At 43.0% G+C, this 20,235-nt stretch overlaps 2 protein-coding genes across 3 annotated transcripts; both read left to right on the top strand.

The window, feature by feature from the left end:
• The first annotated feature begins 174 nt into the window (after nucleotides 1-174).
• On the top strand, nucleotides 175-12,062 carry ahcyl1 (adenosylhomocysteinase-like 1). 2 transcript variants are annotated; one of them, XM_071903241.2, is made up of 17 exons: nucleotides 175-280; nucleotides 3,976-4,090; nucleotides 5,004-5,147; nucleotides 6,182-6,282; nucleotides 6,373-6,475; nucleotides 6,608-6,702; nucleotides 6,816-6,922; nucleotides 7,727-7,843; nucleotides 7,962-8,025; nucleotides 8,146-8,234; nucleotides 8,428-8,498; nucleotides 8,807-8,901; nucleotides 9,030-9,128; nucleotides 9,426-9,494; nucleotides 10,096-10,174; nucleotides 10,404-10,524; nucleotides 10,650-12,062. In XM_071903241.2, the coding sequence occupies exons 1-17, from the start codon at nucleotides 248-250 to the stop codon at nucleotides 10,654-10,656; spliced, it is 1,509 nt and encodes a 502-aa protein (XP_071759342.1). In that variant the 5' UTR covers nucleotides 175-247; the 3' UTR covers nucleotides 10,657-12,062. The 2 variants fall into 2 exon arrangements, with proteins under 2 accessions (XP_071759342.1, XP_078144328.1); XM_078288202.1 differs by lacking the exon at nucleotides 10,650-12,062 and having other exon boundaries at nucleotides 10,404-10,528.
• Nucleotides 12,063-12,468: 406 nt separating this feature from the next.
• hspa1b (heat shock protein family A (Hsp70) member 1B) lies at nucleotides 12,469-19,124 on the top strand. Its single transcript, XM_071903239.2, has 2 exons — nucleotides 12,469-12,568; nucleotides 17,103-19,124. Exon 2 carries the CDS (start codon nucleotides 17,125-17,127, stop codon nucleotides 19,042-19,044), a length of 1,920 nt encoding a protein of 639 aa, XP_071759340.1. The 5' UTR covers nucleotides 12,469-12,568; nucleotides 17,103-17,124; the 3' UTR covers nucleotides 19,045-19,124.
• Nucleotides 19,125-20,235: the final 1,111 nt, after the last annotated feature.

The following is a 20,235-nucleotide window of genomic DNA, read 5'->3' on the forward strand; positions in this document are numbered from 1 at the left end:
AGCGAGAAAGAGAGAGAGAGGAGGGCCGGGTTGGACCCCCCTCCACTCTCCAGGCCTCTCTCTCTTTCTCTCTCTCTGCAGGTTGGCCATTAGAAATCATGATAATAGTTGGGAACCTCCCCCCAGCCCTGCCTGGGAGTGTTCTGGGATAATAGCATCAGGGACACCTAGTACCATCACACAGAGGACACACAGGCACGGGGAAATAGGCTGAGAAACTGGAGAGAGCAGGGAGTGACTGGCAGCCATGGCACACAGACATGGGCACGGAAGAGAAAGGGTGAGTCACTACTAATGCATCACCAGGAGCTCATCCAGCACATTTATTCAAGAAATTGCATGTCCCACACACAGATGTGACAGAGTTGCTTTTGGCACACCGCAAGTTTTCTGTCCTCTTGTTGTAGTTTTGCAGAATGGTTCTTTATCTTGACTTGCGCACCGATGCGGACTATACAGAAGTGTGTTTTCATTGACTTGCCATAAAAATGATATCCGTCACTGAAATACAGGTAGAGTATATAATCTTCTCTTCAAAAGGCCCAGGTTATTAACAGGGCACGCCTCTGGAGTAATCTACTCTGTAAGAGCAGCATAAACAGAATGTCTTAAGTAACGCTAAGCTGTTCATCATTCATCAAACCAACCTCTGTTTTCTTACATGTTATAACCACAGGAGAAGGATTCTCTGCTTTTGCTGTCTGTGTACTGAGGGAGGAACAATGCTGAAATTCAACAAACCGGCCAAAACTTATGCTGAATCCCCAAGAGTCCAAACTGATGCAAAGCAAACATAAAATAATATTTTGCAAAAGTGTGAGAAAGAGCACACTCCCATTTGCCAAAACGGAGACCTGCAGAGATCCCCTCCGCTCATACTGTCTCAGGAGGTTCTTGAGTTTCTTTATACTGACACAGTAGATTGTTTAGGCCCAGGTATCACCGCCCATGGAAAGAGGGTTTGTGAGATGTGGACACTTTGACTGATAGTGAGTAAAGTCATTGTACTGTTTCAGCCAATTCTTACTGAATAATTAAAAAACTATTTTCATGTGATATTTGTAGTGTTCTTGGAGGATTTTAAGAATCAGGTGAATCATAGGAGTCATAGGAGTAACCGTGACATGTTTCAAATTTTGGGCAAAATCATCCTTATTTCATATAAACATATGGTTGAGTTAAGGTTATTTCTTAAAGAATTATACATCATGTCGTGGCTGCCCCTATGAAACCCATTCATTCAGTATTAGCAGTGGCTAAATTTTACTGACGTGAGTGTGGCGGCTACCAGGGAACTGAATCATGCATACCAGCTTCACCTGGTTCCTACAGTACTCTCATAAAAGTTCCTTCTCAGCATTATGTTAGAAAACAGAAATTATCTCTCAGCATACAACATTGCTTTGTATGTAGGTGCTCTGTCAGCAGTCACCTGAGTATTTTATCATTACACAAACACTCCGCAGTCTGAGTTTAGTTAACACTAAACTAAACCTGTAAGACATTGCTGTGGGATACTGGTCATATATGCAGCGCACCTCACACTCAAATGTTACCCACCTCACTGTTGTTAGTCTGGCATTCATGTCCTCCCGGATTTATCAGCTGTGTGTTGTGTCAACTCTGCTGTCCTGCACATTCGTTTTTACTCCAAACACAGTCTATGGACATCTAAAATAACAATAAGCAATCCTACAGCCTTTTCAGAATGAATGAAGACATTGGAATGATCTCATGTATTACTGAGGCAAAGTGAGTGTGGAAGAGTATGTAAGCCATGTGGAAACTGAAGGGTAGCATTGAGTATACCTGAAGGAACTTAATGCTTAGAATTGACGACAGAGGACACAGCGCTGTAATGCTGCTATTAAATGAAAACCTTTTGTACAAGTCAATCTTTCAGGAATTACAAAGGTTTTTTAAACTGAAAATTAAATTTGTACGACAGGTTTTGAATGGGCTTCATGGGCTTTAAACTTGCTCAGCCCATAAAAGCACCTGCAAACTGTCAACCATCAGGAAAATCACCAAAACTGATTTTAACTGTTTTCGCACAATAGCAGTGATAAGGAAGGAAGGAAGGCAAGGACAAAGGAAGGAATAATCTAAGAAAAAAGAAGTAAATTTATGTGAAGGCCTTTCTGCACTAACAATAAGCAGCGTGGAAGTCCACCGCCCTCGAGTACATGATTCATTTTTGTGACAATATACAGTGTTGAGGGAAAGAAAAGAGATGAAACATCAAAGGACGGGCTTGGATTTGATCCCATGCGCTCTAGCCACTAAACCACCAGGACACCTGTAGGATTGATTTCCTGGAAAGGCAGGAAGGGATAGAACCACTACACTAGAAAAGGGAGTGATTTGTTTGTCAGCTTTGGCAAACATCCCTGTTAACCGCATCACCTAATCAGACTTTTAGGGGGGTCAGGGTATCATTAGTTTCATAATTTCTTTCATGCAGGGTCTTGTTAATGATTTTCTGTGCTGCTAGACCTACAGTAGTAGATCTCTTGCCGACTGCGCTCAGGGTGTTAAGAGCAGTGGTACATCAGTGCCTGTCGGGTCTTTAATGAGGACAGGATCCTGGTGCCTGTGTTGGTTCAGACGGAGCTGTAGCCAGAGGGTCTTAAACCAAATGACATCAAGAGGTCCAGACCTGATGCTTACCTGCAGACGTCCTGTTTCACTGAGCTGCAGAGCTCCCCGTGTCCCTGTCCAGAAACAGTCTTCTTCTTACAGACCCATTTTTGTGCAGATCTCGCTGACATGGAGAGGTGTAAGCAAGATGGAAACTACTACTAAACTACTACTACTACCCTTCATCTAGGCTGTACATGGCTCATCTAATTTTTTCAGATCTCCTATGGCTAGGCATGTCTTTATAATTACGTAGAAATGATCGGTATAGCATGATTGGTAAAGCAAAGCATTTCTGCATCCAGGATAAAGGGCAGTGCAAGGGATTGTTCCTGGATTTTCCCTCACTACCAACCTAGGTGTGATAGTGTGATCCACTGGAGTGTAGCAGTGGTTAGTGCCTCCTCACTGCCCTCACTGACCCAGTTTAAAGGACCTGACGGGACATCTGGTTAACTCTCCCTAATCTTTCTAATGTTGACAACTGACTGTTGTCTACTGCTAGTGCAGCCATACGGTTCTTGGCTCAGCGTGTCTAAATGACACTCAGTGGATTTGTCAGATCTTGAGACTAATTCTAACCCTAGCCCTAACCACAAAGCCCTAAATAGAACTAATTTCATACTAGCCACTGGCTTTAATTCTGTAGTTAGCTGTGTTATGCTTTTAGCAAATAAACCTTTGTGTTTTTGTACTATAACCCCAGGATAGGACAATTGAGACTTAATATTTCTGTTAAAGCCAGGTCTAAACTAACAGATATCCAGGCTAGCTGCATTTTCATCTACTTTCTGTGCACCCAGGTCTTTCATCTTGGGCCCTTTGAAGGGTTGGGTTGACATGGTGGTGAACCACGCCAACAGCTGAGGCCTGTGTATTTGAACAAAGCATAAATCACAGAGCAGGAGGGAGCATCTAAAAATAGGCACCGGCTCCCTCTTCCTGATCCACCTGTGATTTATCTGCTCTGTGTTAATGTAACAGTCTCAGGTGAAGCCAAGTACTCACAGCCTTTACCTTTGAAGGGACATTTTTTCCGTTATGCCTGACACAGCAAAATGAGTCCAAATACAAACCAAGAGGGTAAACATTACCAGAACCGTGGGCATATAACAGAAACTGTCACCTTTGTTAATGTTTGAAAAGTTATATTTTGTTCCTTGCTGTATGGCGTTTCTTGTGTAGTTCCCGTCTCCCTCTGTGTCGTTGACATTAAATCAGCACATGTGGGCAGACATAAGTCCTAACACGCACTAGCATCAAGTGATTAATGTCTAGATTTTATTTGCCATTTATGTTAACGCTGTGTGCGGTTTTGTCTTGGGCTTTTTCCAGATCCAGTTTGCGAACACAGAGGACAAACAGGAGTTCAGCAAGTATCCGACCAAGGCAGGCCGCCGCTCCCTCTCTCGCTCCATCTCTCAGTCCTCCACAGACAGCTACAGCTCAGGTACTGCACATCTGAAAAGGTTCATTCCAAAATCACATACCCACCATTTGAAAAATGTGACATCTACTCTTACAAAATGATGGCTGTCATGGAAGTAAAGCCCATTATGGGTTAATATTAAAGTGTCATCTTAAAGGGGAACGCCACCCATTTTAAAGATTCACATATGTTATTCCTGTGCTCCAGGACAGTCCAGTCAATATTACTACACTCTTTCCTAAAACTAGAAACTGGAGAACTGACACTTAAATTTGTGATGTCACTGGGATGTAAAATCTGGCACTGCTCCATAGACAATGAATGGGGCACTGACTTTGATTTATTTGTGGAAGTTCTCGCACCCAAATGAGGTTTAAATTCTGGTTCATACCTGAGTATAAACTTCATTTTGGTCTGGCAACTCAACTTCGCATCTAATGGGTCCACAAAGTCACTTCCCCATTCATTGTCTGTGGAGCAGTCCCAGATTTTACATCCCAGTGGCATCACAAATTCAAGGGTTCTCTCTCTGATTTCCAGCTTTAGGAAAGAGTGAGTTCACAAACATTGACTGAACTGTCCTGAGGCACAGAAATAACATTTGTGAATTCTTAAAATGGGTGGCATTCTCCTTTAAGACCTCTGCTTACAAAATAATTCTGTCTTTGAGGGAAGAATCACCTGTGGATAGCCTGTGGGGAATGCCACCCATTTTAAGAATTCACAAATTAAATACTTCATATATGCACACACGCATACATGCTCACACACGTACACTGTGTAAATGCTCACACATGTACACTACTGCACACACACACACACACACACACACAAGCTCCACCCCTTTCACAATAGATATTAAGTATTAATTTCATAATTGTCTCTTTTGTATGCTTTACCACAATAGTGACCTTTTGTGTTGCACATTTCCCAGCTGCCTCCTACTCTGACAGCTCTGATGATGAAACCTCCCCGCGGGACAAAGCCCAGGTCAACACCCAAGGCAGCAGCGACTTCTGTGTGAAGAACATCAAGCAGGCCGAATTTGGCCGGCGCGAGATTGAGATTGCAGAACAAGGTATATGTGACTCAGCATGGGAAAACGGGCACATTGTGGGAGTTTTGCATTGATAAGCGATCTTTGTATCCCAAGCTTTAAAATGGCATATTACATAATAGGGGGTCAATAAATTATTTTGTTTGAATTATTGAATGTTCAAACAGAAAACCTTTTTTCTGTTGTAAAATGGGTTTCCTTTGAAGTTAAATGAGCCTGGGTTTGTGGTGTTTGGTCTCATATGGAGTCATTGTTCTCTCTTCACACGATGTATAATCAAAGATACACAGAGAGGCAATCATGCACAGAGAGAGTTCAATCTTGTTACTAGGATTTTGTATTAACTGTAAATGTTAGTCATACAGTTTTGCGGGGATATCACTTGTTGTGATACAATTGATTCAGTTGTTGCTGGGATAAGAGGCTCAGTATCAGTGCCATCAAGACAGAGAGGGCTTTGAGCTCCCTGTTGAGACTTTGTTCCCAGATGCATATCATGTGGCATCTGTTTTGCTGCTTAGACATTGTTGGAGTCAACTATTGGTGTAAAAGTCCTCCTTCTGACTCCAGAACAGTTCATGACCGAAGGCTGGGGCTGTGTCAATGTTCTCCTGGGAAAACACGATCAAAGCTTTTTCTTTCTTTCTCTCTTTCTTTCTCTCCTGCTACTTATTTTCATATTTTTGACACCTCTCCTCCCATCTCAAACTTTTTCGCACTCTCAATCTTCAATCCACCACCTCTTCCCTCTCTCGTTTTTCCCTCTTTCTGGTTGTTTACAATGCCCATGTGAGTGCTAAGTAGGCCTAAGTGCTGGATAAGTGCTCCTCTAGCCTAAGCCTGCGCCTCAACAGCTGTTGCCGACACTGTCGTTCAACCAATCTGCATCTAACAGCCATTAACTGCACATCCACCACACAGAAAGAGATGATTTTTGTATTCAAAATGATCTCATATGCAGCCATGAACACCCTCTTCTCCAAAAACTTTTCTCTCTTTTCGTCTCATTTTCCAACCAATTTCCTCTAACTTGTGCTCCCTCTGTTCCTCCACAGATATGTCTGCCCTGATCTCCCTGAGGAAGAGAGCGCAGGGGGAGAAGCCACTGGCCGGGGCGAAGATAGTAGGCTGCACCCACATCACTGCTCAGACAGCAGTACGTCCGCCCATTCAGTTACCTCTCTCTCCTCATTACCTCTGCAACCTGTTTTTGCATTTATATATTCTATCTATCTTTCTCTATTAGGTCCTGATTGAGACGCTGGTAGCTCTGGGAGCTCAGTGCCGCTGGACTGCCTGTAACATCTATTCCACTCAGAACGAGGTGGCGGCTGCTCTCGCTGAGACAGGTGAGATGATTTACACAGTCAACACACGCTTTCCTCTAATGGACCTGTTGCCTAAGCAGCTGGCCAATCCCCATCTCTCCCTCTCGCTCTGTCTTTGCAATTATATGTGTGTGTGTGTTTTATTTCCTACAGGAGTACCTGTGTTTGCATGGAAGGGCGAGTCAGAGGATGACTTCTGGTGGTGCATCGACCGCTGTGTCAACACCGAGGGCTGGCAGGCCAACATGGTATCAGCCTGACAATCCCACGATGCACTCGACACCCATCCTAGTCTGTATATTGAGCTCTACTATCATGGAGCGACTCGTTATTCATCTTTCATGTGTTGTGTTTCTCTCAGATCTTGGATGACGGGGGAGACTTAACCCACTGGGTGTACAAGAAGTATCCCAGCGTGTTCAAGAAGGCCCAGGGCATCGTGGAGGAGAGTGTCACTGGGGTGCATAGGTCAGACGGGGCTTAGATTTGATGAGTCCTGGGGTTTTGCATTGATGATTTTATGACTTTTACCGACCTCTATCGGCAACCAAGGAATTGCAACATCAACAAGTGCCTGGCACAGCTGATGGTAGAAATATAATGGACAGAAATATGAAAGTCACATTTTTACAGTAGAACAAGAAAGCTAGCTAATGAGAGCAGAGAACCAACAGAAACATCTAGTGAAGAGGTATTATATCACATTTCAAAATAACACTGCTTTGTCATTTGCTTGAAATTGAATTTGGCTTGGCTCTGTTTTCCAAAACAGATTACAGGTAGGAAAATTCGTTTTCAAAAGCCAGAAGTAATCGTTGAGCCATTGGTACTGATCAACACTCACACCCCCACAGATATATTATGGTAATTGTGTGCTATGGGACAGTAAAATCTTACTTAATGCCCCTTTAACATTGAACTGAACTGAACTGAACTGAATGGAGCTGGGCTGGGGAAAAAAAGCAGTTGTTGATGTATGAAATATGTCAGGAGGAACAGGATCAAAAGCACGGATATGAGTCAAATCAGTATTAATACATACTGACATTGGAGATTGAAAAGGGCACTATCCTGATTTGACTGGAGCCCATTTGGAAACATGACAGAGCTAGACTGCAGGTCACAGCAGCTGTCCATATACAACTCTCAGTGGATCCAATTAGCCAGACTATCTGGAAAGTATAATGTCACACAGCCCTCCAACTCGGTGTGTGTGTGTGTGTGCGTGTGTGTGTGTGCGCGCGCGCATGTTTCGCCCATGTGTCTTCTCAGATTGTACCAGTTGTCTAAGGCTGGCAAGCTGTGTGTCCCTGCGATGAATGTGAATGACTCAGTCACCAAGCAGAAATTCGACAACCTCTACTGCTGCCGTGAATCTATCCTAGATGGGTGAGGAGAATGCATCATCTAACACTTAAAAAGCCAAAACGCTAGCCACTGTTAATAAATGTAGTGCTGTAGCTCATTTGATTGTGTTAATGCTTATGACTCTGCTCGCCTCTGCCAGCTTGAAGAGGACCACTGATGTAATGTTTGGCGGCAAACAAGTCGTTGTGTGTGGTTATGGAGAGGTGAATCATTCTTGGATTATGTTCTCAATACTTCAATTTAGACAGCATGACTGCATTCTCACTGATAGACCTTTTTATACTGAATGCGCATGTTTTATTTTCCTGTCCTGTGGTGTGTAGGTGGGGAAAGGCTGTTGCACTGCTCTTAAAGCCCTCGGAGCCATTGTGTGCATCACAGAGATCGACCCCATCTGTGCCCTGCAGGCCTGGTGGGTGACTAACCATCCCATCAGTAAATCAATGTGCTATCCTGGTTGTCCTTCTGTCTATATGCTGCTGTGCATCGGATTAGTTGTGAGGCCAAAAGGGCAAAATAATCGTAATTTATTTCTATTCATTTGTTTTCATTTCATTTATGCTGCTTAAACTTAAAAAAACATATCTGTATATGTGTCCACACAGCATGGATGGCTTCCGAGTGGTCAAGCTGAATGAGGTCATCCGGCAGATGGACGTGGTGATAACCTGCACTGGTAAGCTGCCCCATGCAGTGACATCTATTATTTCTGCTTTGATAATCACAAGGTTTCACAAGCACAGAAATTGACGCCCACTTGAGGTCCCTGGGAAAAATTCAGGCTTTTCATCTAAATGCTAAAACGGTTGCGTTTTGAGTCAGTGTGCTGTTCAGATGAGGGAATCACCAACCAATTCGGAAGTCAAACCCTTCTCAACACATGCATTGATTTTATTTGATTTTCACCCTCTAAAATCTTGAATCTCTCTCACTTCAGTCGCCCTGTTACAATAGGTCAATTCCTTTTCTTTTTTTTTTATTTAGGTAATAAGAACGTTGTTACCCGAGAACAGCTGGACCGAATGAAGAATGGTTGCATAGTCTGCAATATGGGACATTCCAATACCGAGATTGATGTGGTAAGTAATGCTTTGATACAACTTAAATGTATGTGTGTCTGTGTGTCTATCAGGGCATTTCTGCATGTTTTATTTCTGTACATTTATGTCAGCCTGTTGTGTGACTGGCCGGTCTTGTCTGTCCTCAGGCGAGTCTGCGTAGTCCTGAGCTCACCTGGGAGAGGGTGCGCTCTCAGGTCGACCACATCATCTGGCCCGACGGCAAGAGGGTTGTCCTGCTGGCAGAGGTAATGTGCCTCTGCAGCCCTGTATCCTCACAGCATTGTGTCTGTTAAACGTCCCTAAATCATATAAAGTAAGCTTCCCCACACAGAGGTGTCTTACTGTAACTCACGGCTTTGTTTCCCCATCCCTAACTCCTACTGTGTGCTCTGTGGTCCCCTTTCCTAGCTCGATATCTGTATGTTATTCGTAATTGTGTTATTGCAGTCTGCTGTTTTTTCTGTCTTTAAACTACCCATTGAATGTGAATTTCTACACTGCAACTTTCTGAATTTCTACCCACCTCCTGTGTTGTTTCTCAGGGCCGGCTCCTAAATCTGAGCTGCTCCACAGTGCCTACGTTTGTACTGTCCATCACTGCTACAACTCAGGTTAGTGGTTTAATTCTCTTTTCACTGGTCATGTCAGTGTGTAGGGTCCGATACAGACCAGCGTCACAGGAGCTGGTAGGAGTTTCAGTTTCTTTGCTCAAGGACACTGCAGCAGGGCAGATGCTTGTACTCACTGGGGCAGCGACACCCTGCTGCTCTATAGTCACATGAAGTCTCCTCACCAATCAGAAAAATCAGTTTAAAAAATTGTGGAATGAAGTTGAATGAAGACTTGATCGGGCCCCGGCCTCCCATCACCATCGCTATTATTTAATTGGTGATGGCGTAGATCATTCACATCAATCACAGGGCCCGTCAAACTGTCAGTCATCATGAAGCAATTCACAGCAATCAAACAGCAAGATGTCAAAGTGACACTACCTGTCAGGTGCTGATAAGAGAGGGAGAAAAAAAAACAGGATGTTCAGGCACAAATTGAAAGTGTTGTTGTGCTAAGGAGGAATACAGTGTATGTAAACAAGTTACAGTCTTCTTATATCATGACTGTCAACAACAAAAGTTTAATACTGCTTAGGGCCCCCAAAAAGCTCAGGAGGCCCTGCTTGTGAGTCTTACAGCCAGTTTGGTCTGTTGTCTCTAGGCCCTGGCCCTGATTGAGCTGTTCAATGCTCCAGATGGACGTTATAAACAGGATGTGTATCTCCTGCCTAAGAAGATGGGTAAGAGCAGATTCACTTTATATTTAGTATCTGAATGATTATATCATAATTTGTGAAAAAAGCACAGTTTAGCGTCATATTCTGTAGCCAAACTTCCTAATGCTCACTTAACTTGTGTGTAGCTCATTGTTGCCACCTAGTCATCTGACCTTGAAACTGCAGGCTCCAGCATAGTAAAAAATGATATACATGTAGAAAGTCTGGATCACAATCTGTCTCTTTCCTCCAGATGAGTATGTGGCCAGCTTGCACCTACCAAACTTTGACGCCCACCTGACAGAGTTGTCTGATGAGCAGGCCAAGTACATGGGACTCAACAAGAACGGCCCCTTCAAACCCAACTATTACAGGTAGACTACACCTATTCAGTCCAACGCATCTCTTCTTATTTAGTTCTTACTTAGTTTATTCAGTTGTGTTGATTCACATCTGTACAATAACACTGGATTTACCTAAATGTTAATTTTGTTCACAGGTATTAATGGGAGTGTCTGATGCTGTGACCCTTAACACACAGCTGCCCTGGGATAAACAGAGATATCTATTTTATTTTGTAAATTGCTACAAAAACGGAGGAATTATTTTACTTATGCTGAATGTAACTTAATATTAGCACTTCAGGCATTGTGTTAGATATGAATCATAAGATTAAAACACATAGGAAACATAAGATGTGACCAAGTGTACCATTACATGCCTGTCACTTGTTTAAAAAAAGCCTGCTTGCATGCTCTCATCTGTATGTACTCATTTAGTTGCTACTGCTTATGTTGCTAGATCACAAGGTTGTCGATTTGTCTATTTATCCTAAATTTACACTCAGTGCCAAATGATGGCCATACGATTGAAACAGGAGACACCATTTACATTTTGTCTGTCTATGACATTAAAACTTTATTAGTACATTCCATGAACCAGGGTTGGGGCTGACCCATAATGGACTCTATATATAATGATGTATTTTAGAAATGTTTTGTTATCACATGCATTGATTAATCTCATTGAATGGTAACTGCATACACACCCTTAAAGGTAACATCCAGTCGTCCTATTTACTGTGACAAAGTTGATGTATAGATAATGTGACCCAAAGTTTTTTTCTGTCTTTTTCTAAATCATAATAGCCTGCAATTGGTTGAATATTTTTTTAAATGTCTGGCATAAGATGTTGACTTAGAGAAATCCCAGGTTGAGTGTGTGGGGTTGGCATTCAACACCCATCCTGAAAAGATCTTATAAACAAAACCAGCTTCTTCTGAACAACTGGACAGCAAAGGGATGTTTAACATGCCATAACAACTGATTAAGACCTTTGGTATTCTACTATTAAAGGTAACAGACTGTATTCTTTCCTTAAAAGGGGGATACAGGGAAAGAACTATGAGCTTGAGGAAGAGGAGCCAGGGAAGCCTTTTCAAATTGCTATAACTCCACTGTCATTTAATACTGAGTTTTCATTTGCTTACTCTTAATTCCGTCCAACATTAGTCACACTGTGAAACTGTACTGTCTGGTATGGAGTATTTTGACTGGATAATACCTTTAAGGCCCTGGTATGAATGTGCCTTTTGAGTCATTTTATCAGCACCCACATTACTTAACTGGTTATTCCTTTTTGTTATACCACATATTAGAAGTGGTTAATCCACTGTCTTCCTTCCACTGCTTCTGGTACTAATTGTTATATTGAGGTATAAGCTATAAAAAAAATTAAAAAAAACTATGAGACTTAATGTTTGCCATATGATTATCACCGTCTTATTTTGATCCAAAAGGGTCACCTAAAAGAATTATGTTTCACAAGTGATTATAAAACGCATATGTGTATACAATGTATGTAAAAGAATGTATTAAATCAGCAATAAAGTCAACCCTGTTAACAGAGAAAGCATAACTCTAATCGTTTATTTTTATGCAAGAAAGATGGAAACAGAGCATGAAAGAGAGAAATTCAGTGGTCACATACTTTCCATTATTCTGGGTTTAAAGCTTACATTCATGACTGCTCACACTTTCACACACCTTCCTGAATGTGCCTTACTGCTCCATTCTCTGCATTGTGTTCGCTCCATGCCTCTCAGTCAGCTCTTTTGGCAGAGTGTCAGGTTGCTCAGCTACAGGCGCTGTCCCACTCTAGAATATTCACCGGCTCTCGCGGACCGACCCGACTGCATTACTTGCTAATATTAACAGTTGAGTCACTGAGCTCAGGGGAGCTGGGAGCATTCTGGAAACTTGCTTTCTACTATATAAGCAGTGGGTCTGAGTTTGTCTAGGCATGACTTTTAGAAGAACCACACAACTCAGACGCAAGAGCTGACAAAGGAAACTACTCAAGGGGACTCAGCTGAGATCCTTCTACATCTTTAAGGAACAGAAAGCTTACTACTGAAAGTAAGTGGCAATTGATAATCAGATTTTAGACTAATGTGGTTAAATGAATGGAAACCAGTGGACAGTCTTCTATAGCTGATAATGTCTGATGGTGTGGGGTGAATCTTCTGGCATTATTAATTCCCTGGAAGACAAGATTAGAGTTTATCAATATTAATGTATCAATTCTGCTTGAGCATCTTGATGATGAAGATGTCTTCCAGAGTACATTCCAGAAAGTGCTGTAATATCACCATACTTTTTTTTTTTTAAGCCTTCCCCTATCTCCTCCTCCAACGCCCTCAGTAGGCATTTCAGCTCCTCCTTATCAACTTGCTCACTCAATTTCCCCTTTTTTTCCCCTTATACAGCAGGCTCTAATGCCTGCAAAGACCCCTAGTTTTCCGAGAATTGCTATAATCATCAGAAAAAGGACTGTCGCAAGGCCTCTATCATTAGGGGAAATTTTACTGTATCTCTGTTAGTGCAGTTTAGTTTATGAAACAGCCTGCCAATTCTTTAACTGTTCCATGAAACATGACATCTCAGTTTGGGATTTCACTAGCTGCTCCTTTTTTCCTCTCCTGCCATTTGGGTCCTTTCTACTGTCCATCTTGGGTCCCTAGGGTCCCCCTCTCCTGGACTGAAGAGGACACTGCATTAGACTATGTCCCCATCACTACCGTGCTTCCGCTGTCTAATCCACGAGAAGCACCCTGCCTTGACATACCCTTCTCTGGCCAGGTTTGCCTGTTGCAGACACTTCCCCATTTGATGGGGACTGCCGGGGCCCCTCGCCAGGGCTATGTAACCTGCTCTGTTGGCCATGTGCAGTAAATCGGGTAGCTTCACTGCCATCTTAACTATTTTGGTCTTATTTGGGATATATGAACAGAGCCAAATTTATCTGTTTCAACTGTTCTTTCCTCTCTTACAGCAATCACTTTGGCTTCCCTTACTGCCCTTTCTGCCATTCCATGTTTCTGGCTTATAGGGTATAGACCAAATAGCTTGAACACCCCCTTCAATGAGCAACCCCTGGACGGTGGTATTCTTAAAATGTGTACCATTGTCCATCCTTAAGGATTTCATGTCTGGGTGAGATGACAGGAAGCTCCCTAGACAGTTAACAATTGCTTTCCCTGTAGCTCGTCCTAATGGATATACTACTATTTCAAAGTTTCCATTATCTACTACGACTAGAAAATATTTGCTCCATCTGGAGCTCCTATGATCTAGAGGTCCAGCGATATCTGCGCTAAAATCCACACCTATCTGATCACTCTTGATTTTCCAAGTGTGTATTCTGTCTTTTTAAATCCTCCTGCCCTAGCACAATCAGCACAGGATTTCCTGACCTTGGATGCAATTTCGCTTGCCGTGCCTATGCAAATATTCTTGCTCCTTAGCCAGACACACAGGGGTCTAACCCCCACGTGACCTAGGCCTTCATGCACCTGGAGCACCACCTTTTCCACTTCACTCTTGAGGTACTATGGTGATGTCATCCCTGAGCCATGAAGTTGGCCACACTACCAACAGTTTTTTAGCCTCCCTAGGCCCTTCTGATGGCTTTCTCCTTTCCTGAGCCAGGTGGATCCGGTGTGGTGTTCTACCTTTTCCCACCCGAGCGTCATCCCCATCTGGATTTCTTTTATCACCCTCCACAGATCTGCATGTACTAGGGCCTTGCCTTTGGCATTTTCATAGCTCTTCTCAGCCCATATGTCTAAATCTGCCGTACCGGCTTTGTAACAGTAGTCGCTATCTGTTACCACAGTCAAAACCCTTTGTTTGTTCTTTTTGCACCACCTTAGCCCTTCCATTATAGCACAGACTTCAGCTGTTTGCGCTCAGCCTTCGCACCTCTCTCCTCTTTTTAGGATGTAAGCCCACTTTGCCTTTTTATCCACATTAGTCTACCATCAGTGAACAGATGCCATTCAGTATCCACTGTCCTGGATTAAGCTATTCTTGGTTTAGGAGTCTTTCCTTGGTTATGGACTATCCTCCAACTAGGATCCATTAACACTAGGTTCCATTTATCCCACCTGCAGGCTAACGCCTTGGCATCTACTAGGCTTTGTTTGGATGCTGTCGCCAGGCCCACTAGTGGTTGTTGAACTATCCCTATCTATCTATCCCTTCCCTGCTGATAAATCATTCAGAGGTGGATAGTATTTGTACAGCCCGGTCAAAATTTTTTCACTTGGGTTGCATTTTAGTTCTGCTCCTTCAAGTGCCATTGAGAGTAGGGCTATTGGGGGACATTCCACTTCCACTAGTTCCGCTTTCACAATGAGTCTCGAGTTGAAGCTTCTGCTTTCCAGCTCTATTGGGGTTGTCTAATGGGGTTGTCAGGTCTTTGATCTTTTGTCTGTAGCTCAGAGTCAATTCTCGCCTTTCTTCTAAAATTGCAAATCCTAGGTACTCCACTGACCCCTTTCCAATTTGAAATTTTTTTAGACCAATGTTAAAGTTTTCATTTAAAAGTCTTCCTCTAAAACCTTTAGGTGCTCTTCCTCATCGTCATGAGAAAAATATACGTTGTCGATGTGTACTATGACTGGGAGATCCTTTAGCACTTCAGAGACTATAGCCTGGAAGACATTTGGGCTATTTTTGTATCCCTGGGGAAGCACTGACCATCCCAGTGTTCTTCCCTCCCAGGTGAAGGCCGTTCTGGCTGTGGATTCTTGAGTCAGGGGTACTGACCAGAATCCGTTCGCGAGATCAATGTATGTTTTATACTTTTTGTTGGGTAACGTTTGCACTGTTTTGGACATACTGATAAGGCTTCTGGCATCAGACACTGTTCTATTATTTAGCTCTATCAGATTATGAACCATTCTCCACGTCCCATCAGGTTTCTTTACACCCTGGATAGGACTGTTGGTTGGTGGATTTTGGACAGGAACCAGGACTCCCAAGTACAAGAGTTCCTGTATTGTTTTTCCCAATTCTTCCACACTCTCTGGTTTGAGCGGGTATTGTGGCGTCCTCGGAGGTATCCCCTGTTTTATTGAGTGAGCCCATTTTTTGTCCAATTTCCCGCAGTCATTTTTAAATTGGGATAGTTTTGCTTGTGATAGAATCGTTTTAACACGATCTTTGTCCTTTAGGTCTGATTTGGCTACTTTTTGTTCTATTAGTGCTTCATTGTCTATTTCTTTCATCTACCTCACTCTTTCACAGTGGGTTAGCCTTTCCAGTTGCCTTTTTTCATCAAAGCTGCTTGTCCTTTGCCAACGTTACTGGGGTTAGTTTAGTTACATTATCCAATTTATTAACCACCAGCCCATCAGTGCCTGAATCAAATTCAAATTCTTCGCCTTCTATTTTCGCCCACAATTTTTCATCTTTTTCATGCACTTTTTGGTTTAGGTCATGGAGTAGAGTACCTGGAACAATTCGTTTTTTGTTTGTTCTTGTCTGGCTTTTTCCCTTTTCTCATATAGCTCTTTCTTTTGTTCTGGAGTTAGCTTACTAAACTCTTCTCGTATTAGTCTCACTCGTCCCTAAGGCCCTTGGTTTGGTATGGGCAGGAGTCTCTTCCCTTCAGGTCACTAACCCAACCTTAGCTCCCATAGGTCCAGAAGCCGAAAAGGGATATTCCCTGAGTTCCCTCAAGAGAGAAGGTTAGTAGTTTTAACTTAGCTAGATTTATGACCTAACTCTGTATCTAGTCTTTGTTTTTTAGCCAACCAAGTTTAAACAGGTCACCCTGGCGAGAGCAAAATATTACCCCTGAAAAAGTGTCAGCAGTCAGCATCTTTATTGGTCCCCAGCGCAGAAAAAAGACGAAGTAGTCCTGGCTTTGTCTTTCCGAGTTTTTATTAAAAAAAATACACTACAAAATTATCACGCTCTCCCGTTATTGAGAAACTATAGGCTGCCTAGCAAAAGAGGAAGTGTTTCTGTCACTTCAGCAAGCAAGCTGGATATACGTATATAGCAAGCTTCTGCAGGGTGTTTTTCTTACCACCCCTCTCATCATACATATTCCTGATGATTAAAACATTTACAGGCATGTCCTGTTTTCTTATAGGTGGACACTGTCTTTAGTTAAATCAAGCATTACATTTCAGTTAGCAAGCAAGCAGAAGCACAGCTAAATATGGTCACATACATTTAAGCGAGCCTGTTGCTGACATGACATCTTTCAATGAGCCTATTGCTGACATGACATTTTCACAATCTTTCAGTGAGCCTGTTGCTGACATGAAACCCCCTGGTCTCAGCAAGCTGCTTCTTATTGCTTCATGTTCCTTCTCCTTTCCTTCCAAACTATCTTTCTGATCCGCTTTTTATTGACCCCCTGTCCTGCTTTTGCCAAAGCTTGTTGTTTTCTGGTGGCAGGGTCCACAACCCCTCGTGCCAACCAGGTGACGGGCTCAACAAAAGGATGGTGCTTTATTAGTAACTTAAACATTTTAATCAGAATTATTGGCATCAATCATTTAGAATGTTTGATTTAGAATGATTTCAACTACAGTGATCACTGCTTTGATATGTAGCATTAAAATACTAAAACATATTTCCCTAATCTTCCTAGGAACTCTAAAGGAATAAGCAAGATGTCCTCAGCTAAGGGAATATCCATTGGCATTGACCTGGGCACCACCTACTCTTGCGTGGGTGTGTTCCAGCATGGCAAAGTGGAGATCATTGCCAATGACCAGGGCAACAGGACCACTCCCAGCTATGTGGCCTTTACTGACACAGAGAGGCTCATTGGAGATGCTGCCAAGAATCAGGTGGCCATGAACCCCACCAACACAATCTTTGATGCCAAACGGCTCATTGGCAGAAAGTTTACCGACGCTGTTGTGCAGTCCGACATGAAGCTCTGGCCTTTCAAGGTCATCAGTGATAATGGAAAGCCCAAAGTCCAGGTGGATTATAAGGGAGAGACCAAGGCCTTCTATCCAGAGGAAATCTCCTCCATGGTGCTGGTTAAAATGAAGGAGATTGCTGAAGCCTACCTGGGGCAGAGGGTGTCAAACGCAGTCATTACAGTTCCAGCTTATTTCAATGACTCTCAGAGGCAAGCCACTAAAGATGCTGGGGTGATCTCTGGACTGAATGTTTTGAGGATCATTAATGAGCCCACGGCAGCAGCCATCGCCTACGGCCTGGATAAAGGCAAAAGAGGAGAGCGCAATGTTCTGATCTTTGATCTTGGTGGGGGCACCTTTGATGTGTCCATCCTGACTATTGAGGATGGCATCTTTGAGGTGAAAGCCACTGCAGGAGACACGCACCTTGGTGGGGAGGACTTTGACAACCGCATGGTCAACCACTTTGTAGAAGAATTTAAAAGAAAACACAAGAAGGACATCAGCCAAAATAAGAGAGCAGTGAGGCGACTGCGAACAGCTTGTGAGAGAGCGAAGAGAACTCTGTCCTCCAGCTCGCAGGCCAGCATCGAGATCGACTCTCTGTTTGAGGGGATTGACTTCTACACCTCCATCACAAGGGCACGCTTTGAGGAGCTCAACTCTGAGCTCTTTAGGGGAACACTAGAGCCAGTGGAGAAGTCACTGCGAGATGCCAAGCTGGACAAGAGCCAGATCCATGATATCGTCCTGGTTGGTGGCTCCACAAGAATCCCCAAAATCCAGAAGCTCCTGCAGGACTTATTTAATGGCAGGGAACTGAACAAGAGCATCAACCCGGATGAGGCGGTGGCCTACGGTGCGGCGGTCCAGGCTGCTATCCTCATGGGTGACACCTCAGAGAACGTTCAGGATCTGCTGCTGCTGGATGTGGCTCCCCTGTCTCTGGGAATTGAGACTGCAGGCGGAGTTATGACGGCTCTAATCCAACGCAACACCACCATCCCCACCAAGCAGACCCAGATCTTCTCCACATACTCAGATAACCAGCCAGGTGTGCTGGTTCAGGTGTATGAGGGTGAGAGGGCCATGACCAAGGACAACAACCTCCTGGGCAAGTTTGATCTCACAGGTATCCCTCCTGCCCCCCGAGGCGTACCACAGGTGGAGGTAACCTTCGACATCGATGCTAATGGTATTCTAAACGTGTCTGCAGTGGACAAAAGCACAGGCAAAGAAAACAAAATCACCATCACCAATGACAAAGGCCGCCTTAGCAAAGAGGAGATCGAGCGGATGGTACAGGATGCTGAGAAGTACAAGGCTGAGGACGATGTTCAGAGGGAAAAAGTAGCAGCCAAGAACTCACTGGAGTCCTATGCCTACAACATGAAGAGCAGTGTTGAGGATGAGAATATGAAAGGGAAGATTAGCGAGGACGATAAAAAGAAGGTCATTGAAAAGTGCAACCAGGCTATTTCCTGGCTGGAGAACAACCAGCTGGCTGAGAAAGAAGAGTATGAGCACCAGCAGAAGGAACTAGAGAAGGTGTGCAGTCCGATTGTGTCCAAGCTGTACCAGGGTTCGGCCCCAACAGGAGGCTGTGGCAGTCAGGGAGGGGCTAGCTCCAAGGGCCCCACCATTGAGGAGGTGGACTAAACAACCGAAAGTCCCCATTTGATTTTTACAGAAATGCTTTGGCTGTATCACTGTTGTTCAATACCATAACTCCTGTAATTTCACTGTTTTTTTTCTTGACTTGTCATAATAAAAGCCAATGAGAAAATGAAAAATTTGCAGTTGTTTTCTTCTAATGCACACTGTTACATTCTGTGTGATAGTTTAAAGATGTTGCTTCCAATGCTCTTTAATTGCCTTTCTTATGTGATGCACTCTCATTATTATACTCTCATTATTTACAACCAAGATTAGTTTAATGTAGGATTGGTGAAGTTATTCCTCAATTTATGAAAATGTATAAAATTTCCCAATTTTTAGTAACAGTGATCTCTAAATGCTAATGCTTTAGCACTACAATGGAAGGCTCACTCAAAACCCCTGAACAGACGTTTCATTAACATGTTGTGCTCTAAAAAGTCCACTAGGTGGCAATCTTAGGTTGTGCCAGCAACATCACTGTTTTTCTAAACACTGATATAACACCTGTTGGATTAGACTATAAAGTATATGTCAGAATAACTGCTCATACTCCTGGAAATGAGAACAATTTCCCATGTGTCTGTTAAGAGGCTTTTACTGAAACTTTTCATTTTCTTGTTAATGTGTTAGTCTAAAGTAGTCTAGCAACAACCTAGGAAGTAGACAAATTTAAGAGGTTAGTGTACTTGTTTAGTTGATTTTTTGCATTTGGGGATCATCATTCCTATGCGTAGTGGTGTTATGTCCTTTATTACAACATTTGTCTAGTCTATGTTTATATTGTCTCTTGAATGTGCATATATGTCTATTATCTAGGCTAAATGAGCATTCTAATTTTGGCATATTGTGCTCAGTGCTTTATTTGTTTGTAGTTTTAGGGATAGGCGTATGCGTCTCATTACATTTATAGGTATGGAATTATTTTCCAAATCTTGGTGCCCACTGTAGATCAGCATTATATGTCCCCACGATGACACACAGACCTGGTAATATAACCACAACGTTCAAATTGTAACGGTACAAAAATTTTATTGTGGATTTCTAAAACACCTGAGTTATCGCTCGCTTCTCACAACTTCATCAGCCAAGCCTCTCAATCTAATTAAAGGGAGTGGTTCAATAATGCGCCACAATCTCCACCAGCAGGCGAAGAGTTAAATCTGTCGAGCCTGTTGTTGAACGCACCATCCA

The sequence above is a fragment of the Centroberyx gerrardi genome, chromosome 14, assembly GCF_048128805.1.
Source record: "Centroberyx gerrardi isolate f3 chromosome 14, fCenGer3.hap1.cur.20231027, whole genome shotgun sequence".
NCBI lineage: Eukaryota > Metazoa > Chordata > Actinopteri > Beryciformes > Berycidae > Centroberyx > Centroberyx gerrardi.